Source organism: Typopeltis vanoorti, chromosome 21 (genome assembly GCF_054136105.1).
Source record: "Typopeltis vanoorti isolate ZY-2024b chromosome 21, IOZ_Tvanoo_1.0, whole genome shotgun sequence".
NCBI lineage: Eukaryota > Metazoa > Arthropoda > Arachnida > Uropygi > Thelyphonidae > Typopeltis > Typopeltis vanoorti.
In genome coordinates, this window is record NC_143569.1 from 78,416,560 (window position 1) to 78,443,410 (window position 26,851).

Here is a 26,851-nt window from a genome sequence, read left to right on the forward strand (position 1 = left end):
AGCAAGATGAGTAATACCAAGAAGAATATTATTATTATTTTGGTAAAATAATAAGTATTCTAGTAAACTACGTCCTAGTAAAGTTTTGATAAAGAAACTCTGAATATGGATAAATATCATCATCATCAAATTCCTGATGTGTAGGGTATGATAGTACTACATGAAAAATTTACATCATTACTAACTTCCTATCTACAATTTCCCTCCAAATCAGTCTGTTACTTGTCAAGACTCCAACATTATCAGATCTTATATTTCTATTGTCTAAGGCACTAGGGTTGCTTAAGGGTCAAAGCTGTATAACTGAGAGGCAACCTCCACATAGCCTTTAAAGGAATGCGGAGAACCGACCAGGGTCCTAATGTCCAATGGATAAATATTAGCAGGAATAATATTATTTTAAAATATGAGGTATGTCAGCACATAAATAGTGATATGCAAAATAAAGTGCTTCAAATGAGAGAAGCTATTACTAAATTCAGTTTATTTAAAACTCTTCATGTGGATCAGTTCTGTACAATAGAAGCAAAATTTAGCATAATTTCTATAATCCAAATCATATAATGAACTAATTCTTAAAAACTATGTTCTCCATATGATTTTTTTAAATAATATAGTGAAATACATACTGTTATAATCGGCAACATCTGAGTATAAAATCTACAAAATATGATTGTACATTTTCATCTTTGCATTTAACTGCATTATACTATCTCTGAAGTGGAAAACATAAATTACGTGGAATGATAAAAGATATACATCTTTTAGTGATTGACAAATGCTTTTAGTTAACATTATAGAATACACATTGATTCTGCTGCTAAAATGAAATTAAAAACCATTCTGTAATTGAACTACATACATTATGAAAAGTTAACGAATGCAAAAGAAATGTGTTTTATCAATCCATTATTTTTACAAGAGTAACTGATATATGAGCAGTTTTGTACTCTACTACTTTTTCCTTAGTCAGGAGTCAGCAGTGAGTGGTTTCATTAAATGAGATAAATCACATTGTGGGTCTTAGAAACATCCTAAAACAACAATAATATAATTTCATAGAGAACCACTTTTTATTCCCTTTTCACATATGAAAGAACAAGAAATATACTTTTCTGCTTTCCCCCCCATCATTTTTAAATTTCATTTAGACCATTGTTTTTTAAAAAATCATCCTTATTAATTTATATGACCACCAAATTTCTTTGTATAAGCCTCTTCCTTGGCTGCAACCAACACCTATTGGATATAAACAAATGCTCAATCAATAAAATATCAGCAATTATAATAAAATATTACATTCCTCTTTTCACACTCACTCACCTCAAGAGTTCTTACATACTCACTTGCCAATAGCTCTAATTGCTCTGATTCTACAGTTCCATTCTTTCACAGAATAACACTTTCTTCAGACACCTAATTTCAAATCCATTCAGTAAATGCATCAACACATTAACTATCATGGTTCTCACAATTCACTTCTACCATATTTCAGCAATGAAAAGAATGCAAAAATTGTGAGAATCTCATATTAATGAATGCAGTTATTTATGCACTTATTTGTTTCTTTCAGTAACTCTTTCACATTTGCTTTTTTGTTTTATAATTGTCACTTTTCAAATCTTTCATACCTACATAAAATCTCTTTCACTTTCTTTGCATTTGTATAGGATCACTAACATCTTTAAGCTTTACTCCAGTTCTAAATGTTCCTTGCTGCCTAGATAGGATTTAAATCCATGCATTTCCAATGAAAGAATATCATTATTATTTAGTGACATGAATCTAGTACATTCACATTAAAAAGAAGTAGAGAGAACTTTCTTAGAAAATTTGGATTTTCAGATCAGAAATGTAGCATTTCCAACATATTTTTAAAATTTTAAATATCAATATTTTTATCTATCTTTTTTTTTTTATTTCAAAATATGTAGTGTATATATTATTTATTACTACACATATTTACTGGAGTTACAAGAATCATAGTATATTTATCTGAAAAATTTAATGCAACACTTCATAATTTTTATTATTATTATTATTTTTTAATTTGTGATATGCCATAGGGAGTGAGCCCTAAAACTCTAATTTTGTTACAGAAGAGTAAAAGTTCCAAAAGTCCTGAAAAGTGTGATATCATTTAAGAATGATCCTCATGCTACTTTCAATCTTGTTTTTTCTCAATTGTATTGAATGTTAAAAACAAAACAAAAAAAAATAATACTGCTTAGTGAAATAAAGCATAAAAATAAGTAATAACGTTATTTTGTTTATGGCGATACTAAACAATATTTTTTTACAATAGGAAAAAAAAGGTCTTTTTTTTCTGTTCCTCTACACTGCAATTTTTTTTTTTTTTTTTTTAACTGGTTTCATTCACATCCATGTTTTTCATTTTCTTATCTTTCATGGTCTGTTTTCTGGTATCCTCTGTTTCAGTCTAATAAATAAGCACATTTGTTATTCTTTACACCAAAAAAAAAAAAAAAAAAGTAAAATCTACCTTGAATAGCAACCATATTCCTATCATTTTGTATCTCATGTTGTGTTCACAGTTACACAGAGAACAGGAATTGAAGCAATTTACAATATTTTACTAAAACCTCCAAACACACACACACACACACACACACACACACACACACACACACACACACACACACACACACACTAATCCTCAAGAACAAATAAAATAAAGAGCTTATCTATATAACATAAATATATATATCTTTTTCTTTTAGATATTTATTTAAAATGTATTTTTTATATTGACATTAATCACTTACTTCATTATGTATATAGGCATCACAGCTATAGCACCATACAGACAGATCTCTACAGCTTAAAGTCAGTGAATGTCCTAATTCTTTGCCATGGTGAAGCATATGCTCATTAACATAACGTCCACAGTATACCTATGCCATTAAAAAAAAAAAAAAAAAAAAGGAGGAAGAAATTAGTATTCAAAAGAGAACAATGCTTAAGACTTTGTTCTTACCTTTTTTTTTTAACTGGTAAATCTTACACTTGCTTTTCATACCCTAAAAGAAAGAATTGCTTTTCATATGTTTGCATCACTTATTTTTATAAATATTTTTAATCCTTCTGCTGTCAACTGTTACATGCTGTTATTTAGAATTTATTATGAAAAGATTTATGGAGAATACTAATGTGTGTATGTTTGCATGCAAGTGCACACTCCATATTTTGATCTTCACCTCATATTCATTATCTGGATTGCTTGCACACACACACACACACACACACACACACACATATATATATATATATATATATATGAGCACAAGCCAAACTATATTTCACTATAGCAAACTACAAAAGAACTCATTTGGTTTTCTAGAAAAATGTGTCTGTGCGTGCGTAGGGGAAAATCAAACTTCCAATAAGAGGTTACTCAAGCCACAATTGAAAACTAACCAAATAACATAAAAAATTATAAAGTAATAGTTATTTAAATTTCTGTAGGAGTAGGTAAGGGCCTTCTAATCTTCAGCCCAATCCAGTACTGTACTGCCTAAATAACTAATGTGATAATTGAAGTTTAGAAATCAGAGTTACTTAGTATATTGCAAAATTTAAATACGAACACTGGTGTAGGTTCAGATGGAATATCAGCTTGGGTGTTGCGTGAATGTGCAAAGGAATTGTCAACGCCTCTTACTTGGTTATTTAACTTAAATTTGAACTCTGGTATGGTCCCTAGAGAGTGGAAGGAAGGCAAAGTAGTTCCTTTGCATAAAGGTGGCTCTAAAACTGCGGTAGTTACAGACCAATCACCATCTCTGGTTGGTTAAAGACAAAATTCAAGAATGGGTGGATCAGGATATGATACTCTATAGGGGCCAACATGGTTTTGTTAAAGGTCGATCCAGCCTTAGCAATTTATTAGCTTTTTATAATAGAATGACATCTGAGTTGGACAAAGGAAATGGCTACACAGTGGTATTTCTGGATTTTGCTAAGGCTTTTGACAGGATACCCCATGGAATACTGTTGTGCAAATTGGAACAGATGGGGATGAATACTAAACTGCTGATATGGATAGGAGAATGGCTCAGGGAGAGATACCAGAATGTGGTGTATGGAGGAGCAGAGTCCAGTATGAGGCAGGTGACCAGTGGTGTGCCTCGGGGCTCTGTGCTTGGGCCACTGTTGTTTAATTTGTACATAAATGATATAGAAAATGGCTTAAAGGGAGATATTCAGTTGTTTGCTTATGATGCAAAGCTGGATAGCACAATAAAAAATCAAACTGATGTTGAGAGTTTGCAGGATGATTTAAATAAGCTGGCAAAATGGGCAAAAGGTAATGGATGTCAGTTCAATGTGAAAAAGTGTAAAGTTATGCATTTTGGGATTAAAAGATTATCAGCTGTTTACTACACTGATGGAATGGTACTCCAAGAGATTGATGAGGCTAGGGACTTAGGGGTGTTGGTAGATAGGGAGATGAAGTTCAGGGGACACATTGCTAAGGTGTCCAAGATTGCACATAGAATTACTTGGTTATTGAGGAACATACTAACATACAGAGATAAAGAGGTTATTATTCCCCTTTATAAAGCATTGATACTTCCACATTTGGATTACTGTGCTCAGGTCTGGTCACCTGGATTCTTTGGAGATGAGGAGGCTGTGGAAAGGGTTCAGAGGAGAGTGACTAAGTTGGTGAGTGATGTAAAAAATGCTCTATACATTGATAAATTGAGAGCTTGTGGATTGCGGAGGTTGGTTGATAGGCAGAGAAGAGGGGATATGATAGAAACATTTAAATTACTAAAAGGTTTTTATAGGATTGATGCAGAGGAAATGTTTCAGATGTGTGATAGTGATGGAAGAACAAGAGGTCATCCCTGGAAATTAAGGAAAAGTGTGGTAAACAAGGGCGTGAGAATGAGGTTTTTTTGCCTGGATGGTAGTGAATGAGTGGGATGCATTGCCTAACTCAGTTGGGAGTTCTTTGTCTGTAAATGAATTCAAGAACAGATATGATAGATATTGTTTTGATAGTTTAGGTTTCCCGCGATTAGTCTACTGACTCCATGGAGATACCCGTTATAATAATAATAATAAAATCAAAGAAAAGTGTGTGTGTGTGTGTGTGTTATGATAATGCTGTTGTATTCAATAAATATTGCAACAATTTTGGTTGGTAAGTAGCAATATAGGAAAGAACTTATGGACTTAATGCCATAAAAATAAAATAATTAAAAAAAAAAGAATATCTGCTATATGAACTCAAAGATGCTGCTTTTCTGAAGAAATTATTTGTTTCAAATAATTACAACACAAGTAATATTTGAAAAAGTACAGCTTTGTTTAAAATAGCATCAATGCAAATGTATTTTGTTTTCTGTCATAGTCCTAAATTTCAATATTACACCACATTTTGGACCCACTGGTTTAATAACTAATATGCCCATTTAAACCTTTTTTCATAAATTCAACAACTGAAAAAAATCCATAAAATATTAATTATAATGAAGAGCCAAAGGCTTCAATTCGGCGACATGAACTTATTTAAGTTAAGGGATATTATATCCCATATTGTTTCTTAGCCGAATAAGAAACTCAAAGAGTTTCATACCGAATATAGAAACTATATAAAGTTTGGCGATTCCAAGCGTAAGCAAATACCTGGATAGTGCAGCAACTGACCCATGAAGGTAGTGCAAGCTGAGGCAACTCATATAAAAGGTTGGCTCTTTATTACAATTAATACTTTAATAGGACACCTCTTGGCAATTCTCATTAAAGGGATGTAAGTTCTGTTTGCTACAAACTTGGTATTAACATGGTCTACCTGCTCACTGATGAGACCTCAAAAAAGGTCGAAACCGGTCATAATGTTGAACAACAATACACTCCTAGGAGTTAAGTTCACATTATGGGTAAATATCAAGAATAGTGATCAGAGCTTGCTCCACCTTTTACATGAGTTGCTTCAGCTTGCACTACCTTCAAGGGTCAGTTGCTGCACTATCCAGGTATTTGCTTACGCTTGGAATCGCCGAACTTTATATAAAATATATTACCAATTATTTAACTACTGTCTTTTTTAATTTATTTGGATTTTTTAAATTACTATGTTAGTAAAACAGATGAAATACCTTTAAATCATAGCTAAAAATGATTTACTCGGGCAAAAGTAATCAGGGAAAGGGAAATGTAGTTGTAGTATTCAACAGTAAATATACAACTAGAAATTATTGAATGCCAGCCAATTTCAAACCAATTTTTAGTGAAATTTCAAGGTGAAAACTGAAAAATGTGCTGTGCCCATGGTCCCACCAAGAAAGTAGAGGAGTTTTTCAAGTTATTAGGACAAAAGGAAAAAGAAAGCCATTTCTTGTTGAAGATTTAAATAGCAGCCTACAAGGGGGAAGGGTATTCTATAGTAAGGTTATGGTCTATTATCAAAAGAGAAGAAATGGCATCCACAGTGTATGAGGAAGGGAAACTGGTTAAGGGTGTTAATAGGATGTGAGAATTATTTGGTTTCTGGTGGATAGATGAACTGTCTGTGTAGGTGAATGCTAACAGTAAACACTTTGGCATCTGTGCTGCCTTAACCAGTGGAATTTGAGAAGAGGAACCCATTTGAGTTGTTGACATTGACATCCTCAACAAAGATGACCATACTGGGTATTTGACTGCAGAAAATCGTTTTATTTAGAGCATTGTTTTAAATTTTTTTTTTTTTTTTTTGTGATCTCAGCAAAACTGAATTTGAATTGTGTCATTCTTCACTGTTGGTTGAGAGGAAGAGTTAAATAATCTTTCCAATGTATGGATATTTTCTTAATTAGACATTATAATACTGGACCTCAGCTATATGCAAATGCATATTACTTTGCTACAAAACAATCCTATGATGCATGGGATGAGAACTATTTCAAAATGGTGATATATTCTGACAGCTGTTTATTCTGATAGTTAAAATGGAATTTAGTGCAAATTTTTTTTAGTCCTGTTGATGCCAACAATTAACTGAAAAAACACATAGACTATGTAATTAACTATGTGGTTTTAGTTACATGCCTTAAACATGTCTCATTCATTTTACATCTGAGCACAGTATGCTATTGAAAACCAAGCCTAGAACTGAAATGTCTTTATAGATAGGCCAAATTGTGCCAGAGACTAGTTCCAATTTATGAAAGAGTTGACAACCAGGTTAATGAAAAGAGGAATTTCTATGGAGGACAGAATAGGTTTGTTAAGGGATAGTCTTGCTTCATTAATCTAGTTATGTTCATAATAGAGTAAAAACTGTTGGATGGGGGGAGATATGCTGTATGCAAAGTAATTTTTCTGGATTTTATGAAGTCATTTGATAGAATATCACATAACAGGGTAATAGTTGATACTGAAATTGAGAGAAATGGATAGTAAATTGCATGTGTGGGGAAGCAGTCTTGAGAGATGGAGGTTGCAAGAATTTTACACAGGGCTTTGTTATGGGTCTGCTACTATTTGATTTAATATGCCGACAATGTCATTCAAGGTTTGAAGGGAGATATTCAGTTATTTACAGTGAGATAACATTGGGGGAAGGTAACATGAGAGAATTTTGATATGGTGTTGATGCCAAATGACATTTATATTAATTATCTTGCAATTATGTATTTAAAATAAATATCATCATCATCAACAACCATGGGTCCAATGCCCATAGGTGTCTGGTGCCATCTTGATATGATTCTTCCAATGCATTCTATTTTGTGCAAGATGACTCAGTCAACTTGCACAAAACAGAATGCAAAGTATATTTGTGTATAGAGTTTCCACACCATTTGAAAATGTCATTGCCCCATTCTCTGTTTGGTCTTCCTTTTTTTGTTCTTTCCTTCAATCATCCCAAACAGCAGCAATTTTATTTTACTCTCATCGTTCATTCTACATATATGGCCAAAGAGACGTAGTTTCCTTTTGATTATTTCCTGGATCATGTTTTCTTTTTTGTATTCATCTGTAGATTTCATCATTGTTCACTTTCTGGATCCAGCTTATTCTCAAGATCTTTCTATAGCACTTCCTCTCAAATGCTAATATCCTCCTTTCAGATTCTCTCAGGAGTACCCAGGCCTCACATCCATAGAGCATGCTGCTGAAGATCAGGTTTCTACAATGCACAGTTTAGTTTGCATCTTCATAGCTCAGCTCTTCCATATTTTGTCCATGGCTTTTAAAATAGTTCTTGCTCTGGCTATTCTAATTTTTATCTCTTTTTTGGGGTCCAAGTCATGCATCATGTGGCATCCAAGATATGTGAAGTGTTCCACATTTTCCAGTTGAAATCTGTCTGTGGTAACTCTGTTCAGTAACTCCTGTTGTCCAAATATCATTGTTGTAGTTTTTTCAAAGTTGACATTTAGTCTATATCTTTTTTCTTCTGTGTATAGTGTTTGCAATGTCTGTTCCAGCCTTGCTGCATCTTCTTCAATCAGGACAATGTCATCTGCAAAGCAGAGGTAGTTTATTCTCATGCCATTTATTGAAATGCCGCCACCTTCTTTAATCTTATCTAGTGTTCTTTCTTCCCAGATGTGTGATGAAAATGATTGGTGATATTGGGTTCCCTTGTTTTGTGCCTTGACCAGTGGCAAACCAATCTCCAGTCGCACCTGCTATCCTGATTTTTGCTTGTGCTTGGCTGTTTATATCGTTCAGCAGGCAGATCAATTTATTGTCCACACCATAGGATTCCAAGACAGACCATGTTATATTTTGGTCAATATTATCAAATGCTTTTTGGAAGTCCACAAAACAGAAATATATCTTTTTGTTCTTTCTCCAAGCTTTCTCTGCTATTAGTCTTAGTGCGAGTATTTGTTGCACTGTACTTTGATCTTTTCAAAATCCGGCTTGCTCATCAGGAAGATGTGCCTCCATATGTTGATACCTATCAGATAGACTGGCTATTTGATAGGTATCAACAAGTTGTGTATGGGGGTGCGATATCCAGAAAATGAAAAGTCACCAGTGGAGTGCCTCAGGGGCCTGTTTTAGGGCCATTACTGTTTAACTTGTATATTAATGATATTGGCAAAGATTTGGATGGAGATATTCAGTTGTTTGCAGATGATGCAAAGTTGGGATGAATCATAAAGAATACTGAAGATGTTGTGGCCTTACAAGAAGACTTGAATAACTTGAGTGAATGGGCACAGAAATGGGGATGTGAGTTCAATGTTGCAAAATGTAAGCTTTTAAAATTTGGAAAACAAAGATGGGATGCAGAATTTATGCTTGGTGAGAACATATTGTTGGAGGTAGAGGAAATAAGAGATCTGGGGGTGATAGTGGATAAGGATCTAAAATTTAGGGGACACATCGCCAAAATTGTGAAGACAACACAAAGGCTTCTGGGAATGATGCAGAGGACTGATGTGTAGAAGTAGGGAGATTCTTGTTCCGTTGTATAAGGCTTTGATTAGGCCACACATGGACCATTGTACTCAGATTTGGTCACCGGGTTTTCAAAAGGATGAAGAGATGTTGGAAAGGGTCCAAAGGCAACTGACTAAGGTAGTTTCTGACCTTTGCAATGTCGAGTATGAGGAAAGATTGAGAAGATGTAATTTGCAGAGTCTGGTGGACAGGATGAAGAGTGGAGATATGATAGAGTCCTACAAGTTGGTAAGGGGTTGTTATAGGATCAATGGTGAAGAAGTTCTACAGAGAATAGTGGGAGATCAGGGGAGAACCAGAGGTCATTCCTGGAAACTGTATAAGGACGGTATGAGTAGGGGAGTGAGAGGCAGGTTTTTTCCGTGCAGAGTTGTGAATGATTGGAATGCCATGCCTGAGAGTGTGGTGTCTGCAAAGAGTTTGAGTGTGTTTAAGACACGGTATGATGAGATGTGCGTGTGTGATAAAAGGACCTCCCAGATGAGTCTTTGACTCCATGAGGTCTTGGGGTAATAATAATAATAATATATAACCCTTCAGGCATTCTGTTAGTATTTTCATCAGCACTTTGCCAAGATGACTCATTAATGCAATAGTTCTGTAATTGGTGCATTCTAAAGCACTGCCTTTCTTATGAAGAACAACCAAGACCGATTTTTTCCACTTTTCGGAGGCATACCCTGAGCTACATATTTCATTATATAGCTTATACAACTGATTTTACAACTGATTCTCCCTGATATTTTAGCATCTCACTTATTATGCTGTCATCTCCAGGACTCTTGTTGTTCTTGAGATGTTTTATAGCCTTATTCACCTCCTCTTCCAAGATGTCATTTTCAAAGATTTCTGCTGGTGGAGAGATTGCTTTTAGTTCTTTATTTCTGTTGCAGTATTATTTAGTTGATTTTTATACTTGTCCATACACAGATGGACAAGATATTCGCTGCAATATCTTGTCCATCTGTGTATGATTTTGGTCTTGTTCATCAACACTTTACCATCTTCATCTTAGACTGCTACTGATCTTGTTTGCCACTTCCTATTGACATTTCTTATAAGTTTGTAGACCTCTCTAGTTTTGTGTTCTCCATAGTACTGTTCAGTGTCTTTGCACTGGTCCTCCAACCACTTGGCTTTATCAGATCTTGCTGCTTTCTGTACTTCATTGCATTTTTGACGGTATAATTCATCTGCTGCCTCTGAATTATCTCTTTTAAGTTTCAGTTCTCTTTTCTCTTGTATCAATTTTAGGGTTTCCTGAGTTATACATTTCTTGTTGATCTTTTCTCTTTCAGGAATTACTTCCTCTACTGCTTTTTTTAGCGCTGTAATCAGTCGTTATGCTCTTGTATTTATATTTTGTTTTCCACTTGGGGTCTAATTTGAATTTGCATTTCTTCAAAGAAAACATTAAATGATTTATACAGAAAACAAACTGTATGATTATGAATGTTAAAAACAAAACAAAACAAAAAATACTGTTTAGTGAAATAAAGCATAAAAACCAAGTAATAACATTATTTTGTTTAGTGATACTAAACATACTGTTATATATCAAAAGCTTTTGTAAACATTTTATATTTCATTGTGTTTTTATTTTTTAAACAATTGTTTATTGAAATTTGGTTGCTCGATTTTTGCTAATGAATTGGGTATTAACATGAGTGAACTTATTTTGTTTTCATATTTCAAAATGGTGCTATATGTTTGTTAATAGTTAAAGTTGAGTTTGTACTTGGAGGAAGGAAGTTAGATAAATGTGTATGGTGAGCAGAAGCATCCAGGATTTGAAAGTTTTTTCATTTGATTATACTATAAATTAAAGATGCCAAGAAATTGTATTCTTGGTTTCAAGAATACAATTTCTTGAAACCAAGTCCTTTATCCAAGTGTAAGCAAACAAAGTTTATGAGTGATGTCACTTCACAACTGAGCTACTTGTATATAAAGGGTAATGACTTCACATCAGTTGCCTTAGTATCCAATAATGCAATGCACATATTTATATGTATAATGCATAATGTAAATTTATATAATGCTATAATGTATAATGTAAATTTATATGTATATGCAGACATGTATAATGCTATACATTATGCCAAGACCCACTATCCAGACTAGTTTTGACTTTTACTAAGGTCTCATCAGTGGGAGCCAGACCCAGAAGTGATACCAAGGTTGAAGTAATATGGAAGATGACTTCTGCATTACTTCAACCTTGATATTATTTCTGGGTCTGATGAGACCCCAATAAAGGTCAAAACCAGTCTGAACAGTGGCCTTTTTCATAATGCATAGCATTATACATGTCCACAAGGATATGTGCATTACATTATGGGATACTAAGGAAATTGATGTGAAGTTATTAGCCTCTATATACAAGTAGCCCAGTTGTGAAGTGGCTTCATGCACAAACTTTGTTTGCTTACACTTGGATAAAGAATGAAATTGGTATCTTTAATTTAAAGCGTACAGAAGAGGCACTGATATACTTAGCTGAATTTTAGAAGCATATCCTTCACTGGCAGTATTAGTGAAACCATCGCTGCTTGAATTTCAGAGGGAAATTTACATTTCCAACAGTGAAAATTTCACTAAGCACAAATAGCACTTTTTGCTAATTTCAAAATGATATAGTTTTTTAAAATTACTGAATTTAATGATTCATATTTTACAGTCCTTGTCTGTATATCCTGTATACCTTGTGAAATAAAACTAGTGAACCAGTAATATTCAAGAATCAAGAGTTATAGAGGTCAAATTTGGAGCCTAATGATTTTTGTCATTTCCTAAAATTATATATTTTACTTTGTTTCAGTTGGCATAGTTTTAATTTAATTAACTTATTTTTTAATTTTTTTACATTTAATGTGCAGAATATATTAAAAAAATAAATAAAGTTAAAACTCTATGCCAATATTATTTCAAGATACCAAAGTTATTTAATATAAATCACTTTGGTATCTTGAAATAACGTTCCATTAAAGTTCAGCATCATTTTTTCTAGTAAATTTTAATTAATTTTCAGTTAGCATTTGAGCTGTTTTTATTTTTGCTTAAACTGGATGCATAATGCATGGACTATGAATTACTATGAAGAATTCATCTCTGGTTAGTACTGCTGCGAAAAACAAGTTTATTAATTACAAGCATTAGTTGATGCTAGCTGCAACAACTAACATTAAGAAATGACATTTTTTAATGGTAAAATGGGAAGATGTTTGTTCTACGTTCATGAAGGTTTTTACTTCATATTCCAAGCAAAGTCTGTAAGAAATTTGCAGCGTTCAACAAGTCTTATTAAATGGTGCAGGTTTCACTAATTTTTGACTTATCAATAAAATTTTATAGCATGGATTGTTTAAGTGATTTTGAACCAGCTTACCCAACAATAGGTTAAGATCATCATCATCTCAGATCTCATAGGTTCATGTCCCACAGATTATATGTGAATCCTACAGCAAGTTACAAACAGTAATGGATGACTAGTAAAAATTTTTACAGGGTGAATTTTTTAATCACTTGATAAAATGACCCGACAAATTTTGTACCTTTTTCAGTACATTATAGATCTAATGGTCTATAATATATTTCTGTTTGACCAACAGGAGATATTTCTGTAGTACATTATAAGCATTCAAATTGGGATCATTATTTATGGAAAACAGAATAATTCAGAGTTACAGTCAATTTCACTCAGAAACATAACCATCTTCATTATTACCAGATCACTAGTGCTTAAGATAACAGTATTTCAACCCTGGAGTTTTTTTTTTTTTGTATGTGTTAATTGTACATGCTAAAATTCTTAAACCATATCACTTGCAGATATTTCACAACAATCTTACAAAATACACACACACAGTTGTGACAGTGTTGTATCCCTCATGCCCATTTTCAGCATTAATATTTTAATAATTGAGACTTCTATTCCATTTAAATTGATGGTCTGGATATCTAAATGCCAGAATTTTTACTCACTGCATACCTGATAGCAATGTAGACAAATCCAGTTCTCAGAATCATCTCCACAAGTTTGGCAGACTGCAAATGGATCTACTCCCTCTTTTGGTAGAGACTGAAGAAGTTCAAGATGTGGACACCATTCATGAGGAGTAATACAATAAAAGGCATTGTTATCAAGACTCTGTAAAGGATATGGTAAATCATAGATTGGTTACTTCACTAGTGCTAAACTGGTGATATAAAAAAAATAGATAAATAAAAAACAACAGTAATTCATCTCTGGAGTTTTCAAATGTATCATAATGAAGTTTTACTGTATAGTTATATGAAAGTTTTCTTAACTAACATAGTTGGTACTTTGCTCAACACGTTCACTGCCGTCCTCAGACCTTTCAAGATTGATCTTGTGCAGTGCCTACACATCCACACAATTCAATTGCCCAGGCCAGAATAAGTTATGCAGCATAGAAACACATGAGTCTTGCAATGCTTAGAAGTGGCAGTGGCACATATGCAAATACTGGTTTCATGCTTTAAAGTATCAGTGGCACTGAATATGTTAAGTCGTAATTTTCTTGATTTATTTTGTTTGAATATCTGCTACTTTTTTCATTCTCCCATTATTAAAAAGCCCTGAAGAATCCACCAGACTGCAGGTATTGTAAAATGAGTCATTTTACAGTTAGTTGTTTTTCTAGTGTACTATCAATGACTAATAAAAATTTCACAGTACCAATAATTACATTTATTTTTATGAATATATTGCAATGCTCTGAAATTTATCCAACACAAACTGTTTTGCTAATATTTAATCAGTATACTCTAGCAGTAACACACTCAGAATTTAATCTTGGGTGAGTGTGTGTGTGTGTGTGTGTGTGTTGGGGGGAGAGTCGAGTATACGATTTGAGAATACACATTACGCATTGCATTGCATATGACTGAACTGAGCATCTGCAGTGATTGCTAATTCATAAGTAGTATAGAAATAAAAGATACAACCCAACATAAATAAAAAAATGAATTTTAATTAGGAAAAGATTTTTGGAAAATTTTCTAGTGTTTTTTTCCTTTTTCTTTGGAGGGGGGGGGGCAGGGCCCCTTGGCCCCCTTCTGGGTGCGCCACTGTACCCTACATTAGGTTTTGCTTACACGATCATCAATACAATAAAAAAAAATAATATAAAAGAGGTCTCTCTATATAATTGGAAGGAGATTTTTAACATAGTCTGTAAAGAATCCAGAGAAAACAGACTGCTCTTAATTAAAATTAAAAACAATCTTAGAGAAAGGAACAGAATATATAAAATATAAGAATAAACTATTACACAAAGTAAGTTATCATTTGTATCATAAATTTATGTCCAAATTCATCAACCACTCGCTGCCTTTGTTGATATGCTAAGTAGGTCTGATGGGCTGCCACAGAAGGCTCGTAAGCTACATTCATACATAATGTGGGTCACTGTTTGAATTGATACTTCACAGTTGCAAGCTGGAATTGAATTGATGCCAATTGAATTCCAGCTTGCAATTCCAATTCAAGGCAGAACTCCTGCCTTGTCCAGTTTGAAGATGGTTAAGTGTTCACCAGGCACGATGAGGGAGATCAAAGCCAGATAGTCGACTAATTAGATCCTTTATAATTTCTTTGTTGAACAGTGTTGAGTCTGTCACCTGCTGCTTCCAGATCATTGCAGATTGTTCATATGATATATTGTTCCATTCTTCTTTCCAAGTATTGGAAATATCAAATCCCTCGTTGATCAGCTGTTCTGTAGTTCTCAAAGAGGGATGTTGGGATTTGAGTCTGTCACATCCTGCTGCTTCCAGATCATTGCAGATTTTTCATGATTTTTGTATATTCTCTTTGAAGAAAGTGCTTCCTGCATTGATGTGGTGGCTTAATATTGCTTAAAATCGGGAGCCAGCATAGTGGAGTTGGTTTGATTGTTCCTGTCACAATTCTCATACTGGCATTGAGTTGGGTATCAATTTATGAGGACTGTGTGTGTGTGCCATTAATTTTCCTCCAAATTATTCTGTTATCTGTCAAAACTCCAATATTATCAGATCTTAAATTTCTATCTTCTAAGGCATATCTCACTGTATCAGTCCACCTAAATCTTGGTCTTCTTCTGGATTTTGCCATCCTGGCAAAAGGACACTTACACCCTCTGTCCAAAAAGAAACTGAACTTTTGATAGAAAATAAAACACAGGCCAATTATAACTATTCAAATCATTTATTTCAACCAATATACTCTTCCTCATCTTTGATACAGCATTTGGCACAGTCAATTAATTCGTTAAATGAGTTTTTTATATCAGTTTTTGGGATACTGTTGAGGGTCGTGGTTACTGCTGCTTGAACGTTTTCAATGATGTCATATCACTTTCCTTTCATCGGCAAATAAAGTCAGGGGAAGAGAAAGAATTCCACAGGGTACTAAATCAGGTATATGGTGAGTGATCCAACACACAAACTTGGTTTTTGTTCAAAAACTCTCTCACAACGTTCAAAAGATGAGATGGTATTATCGTGCAAAAGTGACCAGCTGTCTGCATCACAATATTCATGCCATACGCAATGAATTCTCACTATCAATTTCTTCAAAACTTCAAGATAAAACTCACCATTGACCATTTGGCCAGGTGGAACAAATTTTTTGTGAATAATGCCCTTGGAATCGTAGCAAACAAATCAGCATTGTCTTTACTTTTGACTTCTCCAAGCAACTTTTTTTCGGATGTCCCTCTTCTGGTGGTCTCCACTCAGCACTTTGTTTCGGGCTCATACTCAAAACACCATGTTTCGTCACCAGTAATGATCATTTCAAGTCAGTTTTATGAGCAGTTTTAATGAGGTCCTTGCAGTGTTCAATTCGATACATTTTTTGGTTGTCAGTCAACTTATGGGGAACAAATTGCGAATTCAATTTATGAAGGCCCAAATTCTCGGTCCAAATGTTGTGCATAATTGATTTTGGAATCTCCAATTCATCTTCAATCAATCTCACGGACAATTTCGGGTTTCCTTTCATGAAATCACACACTTTTTGGATGTTAACTTTGTTCAGTCCAGTTTTTGGAACGGCACAACCACTTTGAAATCGTTTAAATCACTCGTAAACTCGAGTACGGGATAAGCATTCATCACCGTATGCTTTTTTGAAACATTTGATACATTTCAGTAAAACTTTTACCTAGTTTAATACAAAAGTCAATCGCAGCTCTCTGTTTGAAACTCATTTTCTGACCGTTCGTCAAAAGACACTCACTCTTGGCATTACAACTCGGCTTCTAATGAAACAAATGTCATAGACAGTTGACACAGTTGTTGTTGAAGGTTGCTACCTTCAACAAAATCTTTTTTTTTTCTTATTCCATATAGCTTTATTAAGCTGACATCCTATTACCAACTTTATGAATCCTGCCATCTATTTCCATATTCAATTTGCCATCTTCACTAAAAACTGTGTCTAAATAACTGAAATGTTTTACCTGTTCTATATGTTCTCCATTTAGGATGCAGTTGATGTTTCTGCTTATTTTCAGTGTTTTCGTCTTTTTATTGCTGATTTTTATATCAAATTTATTACAGCAGTTATTCAGTTTAGTCAGGGAATCCTGTAGGCTTGCAGTTGTTTAGAAATATAACATAATCTGAATAAAGTAAAAAGTGAGATTAACATATCCAATTTTGATATCAGGTTTAATACCACTTTCTTTTATAATGCGATCCATATAAATGATGAATAACAGTAAATATAATGTACATCATGTGTCACACCTGATTTAACATCAAAACATCTTCCTATACCTTCCTCAATTCTAACTGTTGACCAACAATTCAAATATAGACTAAGTATTGCTTGATATAGTGTCTCATTTACACTATATAACTGTAGCATTTTGAATAGGTTTTCTCCTGGCACCATGTGATATGACTTTTCCAGATCTACAAAACTTAAATACAGAATCTTGTTACATCCCCACAATTTCTCAGCTATTTTTCCTAAAGTGAAAATCTGATCCTGACAACCTTTATGTTGCCTGAATCTAACTTGTTCTCCACTTTCTTCTATTGCAATTTTTCTTAGCCTTTTCTGAAGTATGCTTGCATAAATCTTACCAGGAACCCTCAGTAGGGAAATTCCTCTTTAATTCTGATATTCATTTTTATTTCCCTTTTTACAGATGGATAATATGAGGGCTCTACTCCAATCATGGGCAATTCTCTCTCTCTCTCTCATCAGTCCTTCTGAATTACGCAGTGTAGCCACTGTAAAACTTTTATATCTCCATATTTGAGCATTTCTGGTTGAATATCATCTTCTCCAGCTGCTTTCCCACATTTCAAATTTTTCATGGCTTTTCTACTTCGAGTATTGATATGTATTCCTGCTAAGTATTTAACACCATCATCATGCTGTCACAACACCTTAAAATAAACTTCACTATAGAAAAAGAAAGCAGCAATTGTCTCTCCTTTTTAGATACACTAGTGACACTACTTCCTAATGGCTCATTATCCTTCTCCATTCAAATATGAAGATATTTGAATGGAGAAGAATCATCTTCAACCATTCAAATAGGAAGGTATTTACATAAACAATCATACCACCACCCTGCCCAACAGTATGGCATCATCAAAACATTTACTCACCAAGCCGAGGCTTTGTTCAACAACACAGCCCTTGCAACTGATCTCAGGGACCTTCACAACACCTTTTTAGCCAATAGCTACAGCCCATATAAAATAGATAAAAAAATTACACGCACCCTCCAGTCCCTCCTACACTAACACACAGGATCACAGCAAAACCATTCCCATCCAATATGTTAAGGGTATATATCAGAAAAAAGTAGCCAACGTTCTCTGCAACTATGATCTCCATGCAACTTTGAAACTTTTCATTCCATATAAATTTATCCAGTTGACTTCCTACCATACTAGCTTTGGTGATTCTGTTGTCTATTTCCATATTTAATTTACCATCTTCATTAAAAATCGTAGCTAAGTAGCTGAAATATTTTACTTGTTCTATAGGTTCTCCATTCACAATGCAGTTGATATTTTCAATGCTTCTGATAATTTGCATCGTCTTTGTCTTGTTTTTGCTGACTTTCATACCGTATCTATTACAACAGTTATGCAATTAAGTCAGGGAATCTTGCAGACTTGTAGCAGATTTATTTAGAAGTATAACATCATCCGCATAAAGCAAAGATTAACATCTCCAATTTTGATATCAAATTTAATACCACTTTCCTTCATAATGTGATCCATATAGATAAAGAATGACAGAGGGGATAATGTACATCCTTGTCTGACACCAGATTTAACATTAAACCATCTTCCTGTACTTCCTTCAATCCTAACTGCTGACTTACAACTCAAATAAAGACTAAGTATTGCTTGATATAATGCTCCATTGACATCACACAACTGTAGCATTTTGAATAGATTCTCTCTTGGCATCTTGTTATATGCCTTTTCCAGAACTACAAAACTTAAATACAAATCTTTGTTATATTCTCATGATTTCTCAACTATTTGTTGTAAAGTGAAAATCTGATCCTGACCTCTATTTGGCCTGAATCATGTTCTTCACCAAGCTTCCCTTCCACAATCCTTCTCAACCACCTCTCAAGTATACTTGCATAAATCTTATCAGGAACACTTAGAAATACCTCTGTAATTCTGACATTCAGCCTTATTTCTCTTTTTATATATATATGGGTACTATGAGAGCTCTATGCCAGTCATCTGGAATTCGTCCCTCTGTCCAAGCCTTCTGAACTATGCAGTGCAGCCACTGTAAGACTCTTATACCTCCGTACTTGAGCATTTCTGGTTGAATATCATCTACTTCAGCTGCCTTTCTACATTTCAGGCTTTTGATGGCTTTTAATACTTTAAGTATGGATATGTATTCCTGATTGCATGGCTGTTGAGTGTTTTTTACCACTGTGCTATCATTGATTGTTTCATTTAGCAATTTTTCAAAGTAATTACTCCATACATCAAGGATATCTTTTTCTACAGTTTTCATGTCACCTTTATCATCTCTAATTCCTTTTACAGCACTCTTTCCTCCATTTCTGAGCAACAAGTTGACCTAGTTTGTACTACATACTTGAACTACATGCTTTAGCTTACGCTAGTAGTCGCCGATATATTTACAGTTACTATATTTGGCATGAAACTCTTTGATTCCGATCTTTGAGTTTCTTATTCGGTTTTAAAACAATGTGGGATTTAATGTCCCCTTAATTTAAATAATCAATCAATGTTTTCTTCAGGGCTGAATCTCCAAGATTTGGTTCTTGTTTTCAAACTCTCATTTTTTCTTGAATAATGTTTGTGTATTTTGGTTTATAGTTCACATCTGAGAGCTGTTCAACTTTTATTCACTTTAAAACTTTCTTACATGTTCTTCTTTTGAATATGAAATTCAGTTTTATCCTGCTCAAGATTAAATGATGATCACTTCCGATTTCAAATCCTCTGTACACTCTAGCGTCCTGCACTATTGAGAAAACATCACTATCAACAATAACATGTCTCAATGAATGGTTTGCTTCAAGATTTTGACATTGGATCTCTAATGTTTGGTTTTTGTTTTCAAATGCTTTCCTTTATTTTTATTTTTTCGTATATCTAATAATATTTGTATATTTGAGCCTATTGTTCACTTGTAAAAGCTGCTCAACTTCGATTCTTTTTAAAACTTTTGTACAGGTTTTTCTTCTCAATGCAGTACATTTTATCATATTTAAAACTAAATAGTGATCACTTCCTATATGCATGTACTTGTATCCTGAACCAGTGTCAAGATATAACTTACAATAGTTTACTCAGACTTCTTACTTCTCATATGTTCTCTCCATGTGAATTTGTGCACATCTTAATGTCGAAACATGGTGTTATTAGACTAGCCTATGTCCTGAATCCAGCAGGTACTTACCACCACTGGTATTGGTTTTGGCTTTTCTAATCCATCTAGGATGCAATAAGCCTTTTAATGACTTTTCAACTGAAGGTGCATTAGCAAGTCTCATATAGAGGTAACATGGTTTTGGTTTTTCTTTGTGGAAACTCTTGATTTTATCCTGCAAAACAAGAGGATCTCTTGGAGAACACAGATAATTATTAATAGACCTAATGCACAGGCCTCATAGCCTTAGACGCTTTCACCATAATCCAAACAACTAAATCCAAGACAGCCCTTAGAAGAATCTATAATGATTGCAAGTAAGTTTGATGTGTGATTTACAAGTGGTATGAAGATTATATTTATGTAGTACTTTGGCTTTCTTTTCAGATCTTTTGTTGAACAAAGAAGCAGAATTCTGGCACACATTCTTGCAGGTAGACTGGCAAGCATTCCTCCATGACTTAGAAGAAAATACTTTTGTCAGAATGTTCAAGGAGTCACTTGAGATAATTCGCTCGCACAGCACACTAAACAGAATCCAAGGAATTATACTTCATGACATTTGGAAGTCATTAATTAGTGTATGTAATATTTAGGACCTGTGTTATGCCAATAATCACATACAAGGTTTGTACAATAATGTATAGACTTTGCATGATGTGCCTAATCATATGTGCGATGACACTGTCAATCAAATATCTTTCAGTTTATAAATATAGCAACTGTTGGAAATGTTTCAGATCTTTCTTTGTTTCATGTTAAATATCTTCCTGAAGATGCTAAAAACAGCTAAATACTGTGAAACATCAGAAGTAACATTCAGTTCAAATTAACACAGTGGTACAAGTTTAACTCACTTGATAATTCATAGCTGACTTATCACAATTTACCAAAAAAGTGAAAAGAAAGGAATTTTCACCAAAATAGTGATTGGAGATCTAAAATCTTTCCAGCATTATTCAAATCACTGTAGGTGTTGTCAACTGCTGCAACTCACATTCTTTAATTGATTTTGAATTTTTTTTTAAACACTTTTTATTGTTGTACCCTTAGCTTTTCTGGTTGCAAAGTTACTTACCTTGTTACTGAGCACAGAACAGAAGCATAGATCTGTTCTGGATTGGTTGATATCTATTGTGATAATCTAGTTGGTTGATAAAAAAAAAAAAAGTGGATATGATAGAAGCATTTAAGTTACTAAAGTTGAAGAAGAGTAAGGTTAGTAGGGGTGTGAGGACTGGATTTTTTTCTTGGAGAGTTGTGAACTGAATGGGTTGTCAGTGGCAGTTGTGAGTGCTTTGTCTGTTAATGGGTTCAAGGAGAGGTGTGATAGATTGTGTGGATATTTGGGCATCCCAAGATGAGTCTTCGGACTGCATGGAGGTGCTCACACAGTAATAATACATGATACTCAAATAAGTTAATATGGGTGACTCATATTTCATGACTGAGGGACAGCAGAATCCTTAATCCATCCCCAGAAAACAAGAGTAAAGCACAAGGTGGTTCTAAAGATGGGAGGCGTCTACATTGTTTCAGGTACACTACTGGAAGAAATACACCTCAAAGTATATATCATAAAAACAGTGTAGGATTAATTATTTTTTTTTTAAGTTAAAATGATTTTGGGAGAGAACCAAAAATCTAACTATAGTAAATAGTATTATAATTCTCTCTTTATTTTATTTTTTTACATGATGAGAAGAAATGATAATAAGTTAAATAAAAATGTAACAAAAATGACTAAGTTTGGTAGGAAGGTAGGTAGTTTGATTAGTAGTTTTCATAATATTGGATTTCTGTAAGAAAACACATCAAAGCAATCTCTAATAGGTATTTCCAGCCAATTTGCATTAACTACTAATTTTTAGAGGAGCACTTCTCATGTCTTGTCCCATGATGACAACTATCAGTATAAGTTAAAATACTGACAGTAATAAAGGATGAATCACTAATCTCACTGTGAAGTAGTACAAAGTCATTACAGAATAATATTCTAAAATAGACCAAAACAGAGTAAAATGGACTACCTAATCATGCTGTCTGAATCTCAGGCAATGTTAGATAATTTAACTAAAACATGAAAACAATATTGCATAAGAAAATAAATGTTTCAGTGAATTATGACAAGGAACTCATCAACAATTATTGATAAATAATTGCTTTTTTTGGTGAAATGTAATTCTGATGAATTATCTTTTGATTAATTGCTGCTTGGCAAACTGTTTTCAATGATTTTTCATGAAATCTAAAAATGAAGATATTATAATCAATAATGTATAAAAAGAGTCAATCTAAGATGGTATGATTACTTAAACAGAGTTACTTAAAGCTCAGAAAAATAGGTATCTGAAACAAAAATAGTTGGAAAAAGAAACCCAGACAGATAATTTGATGCATTTAGAAGTGTTTTACAAGATAGAAAAGTAAGGACTGATTTAAATCCAAAACCTGACAATAATAGCCAATTTGGAAAATAACCACTGATAGAAAACTCATAATGGAATATTGTGTTACACTGTCATAATATCTGGTACCTTGAGGATACACTAGAAAATGACTGATGATAATGATGACCTAATAGCATTATATAATGAACATCAGTCATTCTCTTCTATATAGTACACATTTAACTTTGAAACACTACAGCACAATAAGAGACAGCATGCGATTTAGTAATGTTTATTTGATCTGTTTAGGAAGGAAAATGATAATTTCCTTTTTCACAGTTATCAGGGGCATTTAAGTACTGATTAAATTGCAAATCTAGACAATCTAAAGTTATACTTCATATCTCACTGCTTAAATTTAATAGTTAAATGTGTGGATAGGCTTATGTATTCGTCAGACATGTTGTAATAGATTTAATGGTATTGATATGAACACAGATGGATAAGAAAATAACTATTTATTAACTTAAAAGCTAATATTTTGCTGGTATATCCAGCATCTTCACAGCACACAACACAAAGTTTGTTACAAATGCAAGACAACCACAATCCGGTGTAACAGTGGGGCTAGTATAAGTAATTGCAGCGTACAAACACAAGACTAGTCCTAATAGGGCGCCGTCTAGGTTTAAAAAAAAAAAAAAAGTAGTTCAAAGTTTTGAAATAGTAGTCCTAATAATAGTCTTAGAAAGTTTGAAAAAATAAAATAAAATAAAATAAAAGTAATAAATATTAATTTAGTCTTAGGATGACTGTCTCCCAAATCTTTGGTAGATTTATACAGCCATACTTGTTAAGGTTTGGAGTATGTTTTAAGGCTTCTGTTGATTCCAGGAACAACCTCTCTGACTTGTAGAAGCTTCTGCGCATTACTTTTGTTTTTTCCCAATTGATCCTGTGTGCTGGGGTATCCAAAGCATGGTCTGCCAGACCCGATTTGCCATAGCAAAAGTGTCAGATATATTTTTTGTGTTCACTGAGGCAGATGTCCACAGTTCTTCCTGTCTGCCCGTAGTAGGCTTGATGGCAAGAGCAGGGCACTTCATAGACTCCTGGATGTGATAAAGGAGTGCATTTGTCCTTAGGTGAACAGATGAGAGTTGCTAATTTCACATAAGGTTTAAATACGGTGCGCAGTTGATGTTTATTAAGCATCCTAGATATCTTTTCAGATGTACCTTTAATGTATGGGATGGTGATAGTTTTGTTGTAGTCTTCTGTGGTAGATAGAGGGGATTTCTGGGTAGCATTTAGTATGGGTGTTATAACCATTGGCTAAGAAGGTGTGACGTAGGTGAGAAAGTTCAGCAGTGTGAGCAATGTCATTGGAACAGATTGCTCTAGCTCTATGGGTTAGTGTTTTTAAGATGCCATATTGGTGAGAAGGGTGATGGTGTAATTGTTTGTATAAGCATCTCCCTGTGTGTGTGGGTTTTCTATAAACCGAAAATGATAAGGAACCTTATGGAAGACATGTGATCAGTGTGTCCAGGAAGGGCAGGCAGTCATTGGCTTCTAGTTCCATTGTAAAGTGGATTTTAGGGATGCTGGCTATTTAGATACACTAAAAATGTATTCAATGTGTCTGGGGCATGTGGCCAAATAGCAAACACATCATCAACATAGTGTAACCAGAGACTAGGTTTGAGAGTGGCTGTGTTGATAGCTAGCTTTTCCAGATGTTCTATGTAGAAGTTGGCTAAGGGGGGAACCCATAGCTCTCCCATCTAATTATTTGTATATTTTCCCTTTCCATGTAAAATAACCTGCCTGTACTGTGAATTTAAATAGCTGAAATATATCTGGAGGAAATTGTGAATTTAGTAAGTTAAGTGTTTCAATCAGTGGTACATTAGTGAATAATGAGGTGATATCAAAACTCACCATTAGGTCTGAACTATTTAAGGTGTGGTTTTTTAAAATACTTTTTAGGTGGGTAGAATTTTTAACAAAAAGAGGGAGAATTGTTTGTGTAAGTGGCTAGTAATTTGGCTAAATGTTTAGCTAGTTTATATGTAGGACTGTTTATACTATCTAGAATAGTACGCAAAGGTGTACCTTGTTTGTGTATTTTAGGAGCACCATATATTCTGGGTGTTTTAACGTGCAAGGGTTTGAGTTTTTTGACAATTTCTTTTGGCCAGGAAGTGACTTTGTTCAGTAACTTGCACACCTTATTCTTTTATTAATATTAGGTTAGACGTGGCCAATATCCTAATCCATTCAAAGCCTCCCAAAAATAATATCCCACATAAAGAAATAATAGCTCTAAAAGAACTACGCAATAATAACCACATTACAATAACAAAATCAGAGACAAAGGAAACGCCACTGTAGTAATGGATACAACAGAATATAAAAGCAAAATGCATGAACTGCTCCAAGACCGGTCTACATATTAAATCATAGATCGAGATCTCATCAACTCACAAAAGAATAAGATGTGCAAGTTACTGAACAAAGTCACTTCCTGGCCAAAAGAAATTGTCAAAAAACTCAAACCCTTGCACGTTAAAACACCCAGAATATATGATGCTCCTAAAATACATAAACAAGGTACACCTTTGCGTACTATTCTAGATAGTATAAACAGTCCTACATATAAACTAGCTAAACATTTAGCCAAATTACTAGCCACTTACACAAACAATTCTCCCTCTTTTGTTAAAAATTCTACCCACCTAAAAAGTATTTTAGAAAACCACACCTTAAATAGTTCAGACCTAATGGTGAGTTTTGATATCACCTCATTATTTACTAATGTACCACTGATTGAAACACTTAACTTACTAAATTCACAATTTCCTCCAGATATATTTCAGCTATTTAAATTCACAGTATAGACAGGTTATTTTACATGGAAAGGGAAAATATACAAACAATTAGATGGGAGAGCTATGGGTTCACCCCTTAGCCAACTTCTACATAGAACATCTGGAAAAGCTAGCTATCAACACAGCCACTCTCAAGCCTAGTCTCTGGTTACACTATGTTGATGATGTGTTTGCTATTTGGCCACATGCCCCAGACACATTGAATACATTTTTAGTGTATCTAAATAGCCAGCATCCCTAAAATCCACTTTACAATGGAACTAGAAGCCAATGACTGCCTGCCCTTCCTGGACACACTGATCACACGTCTTCCATAAGGTTCCTTATCATTTTCGGTTTATAGAAAACCCACACACACAGGGAGATGCTTATACAAACAATTACACCATCACCCTTCTCAACAATATGGCATCTTAAAAACACTAACCCATAGAGCTAGAGCAATCTGTTCCAATGACATTGCTCACATTGCTGAACTTTCTCACCTACGTCACACCTTCTTAGCCAATGGTTATAACACCCATACTAAACGCTACCCAGAAATCCCCTCTATCTACCACAGAAGACTACAACAAAACTATCACCATCCCATACATTAAAGGCACATCTGAAAAGATATCTAGGATGCTTAACAACACCAAGTGCGTACCGTATTTAAACCTTATGTGAAATTAGCAACTCTCATCCGTTCACCTAAGGACAAATGCACTCCTTTATCACATCCAGGAGTCTATGAAGTGCCCTGTTCTTGCCACCAAGCCTACTACGGACAGACAGGAAGAAATGTGGACATCTGCCTCAGTGAACACAAAAACTATATCCGACACTTTCGCTATGGCAAGTCGAGTCTTGCAAACCATGCTTTGGATACCCCAGCACACAGGATCAATTGGAAAAAAACAAAAGTAATGTGCAGAAGCTTCTACAAGTCAGAGAGGTTGTTCCTGGAATCAACAGAAGCCTTAAAACATACTCCAAACCTTAACAAGTATGGCTGTATAAATCTACCAAAGATTTGGGAGACAGTCATTCTATGACCAAATTAATATTTATTACTTTTATTTTATTTTTTCAAACTTTCTAAGACTATTATTTGGACTACTATTTCAAAATGTAACTACTTTTTTTTTTTAACCTAGATGGTGCCTTATTAGGACTTTAGTCTTGTGTTGCACGCTGCAATTACTTATACTAGCCACTGTTACACTGGATTGTGGTTG

General features: G+C 34.1%; 1 protein-coding gene across 3 annotated transcripts in view; it reads right to left on the bottom strand.

The window, feature by feature from the left end:
- Window positions 1–467: 467 nt before the first annotated feature.
- Window positions 468–26,851, bottom strand: part of LOC150095019 (protein deacetylase HDAC6-like) — a 694,680-nt gene continuing 668,296 nt past the window's right edge. For all 3 annotated transcript variants that reach the window (XM_090411706.1, XM_090411707.1, XM_090411705.1), the window contains exons 33-35: window positions 13,427–13,585; window positions 2,787–2,915; window positions 468–1,239 (exon numbers count right to left, since the gene is read on the bottom strand). In XM_090411706.1, coding sequence (XP_090267832.1) covers window positions 1,180–1,239; window positions 2,787–2,915; window positions 13,427–13,585 — 348 coding nt within the window. In that variant the 3' untranslated portion in view covers window positions 468–1,179. The remainder of the gene's footprint in view (window positions 1,240–2,786; window positions 2,916–13,426; window positions 13,586–26,851) is intronic.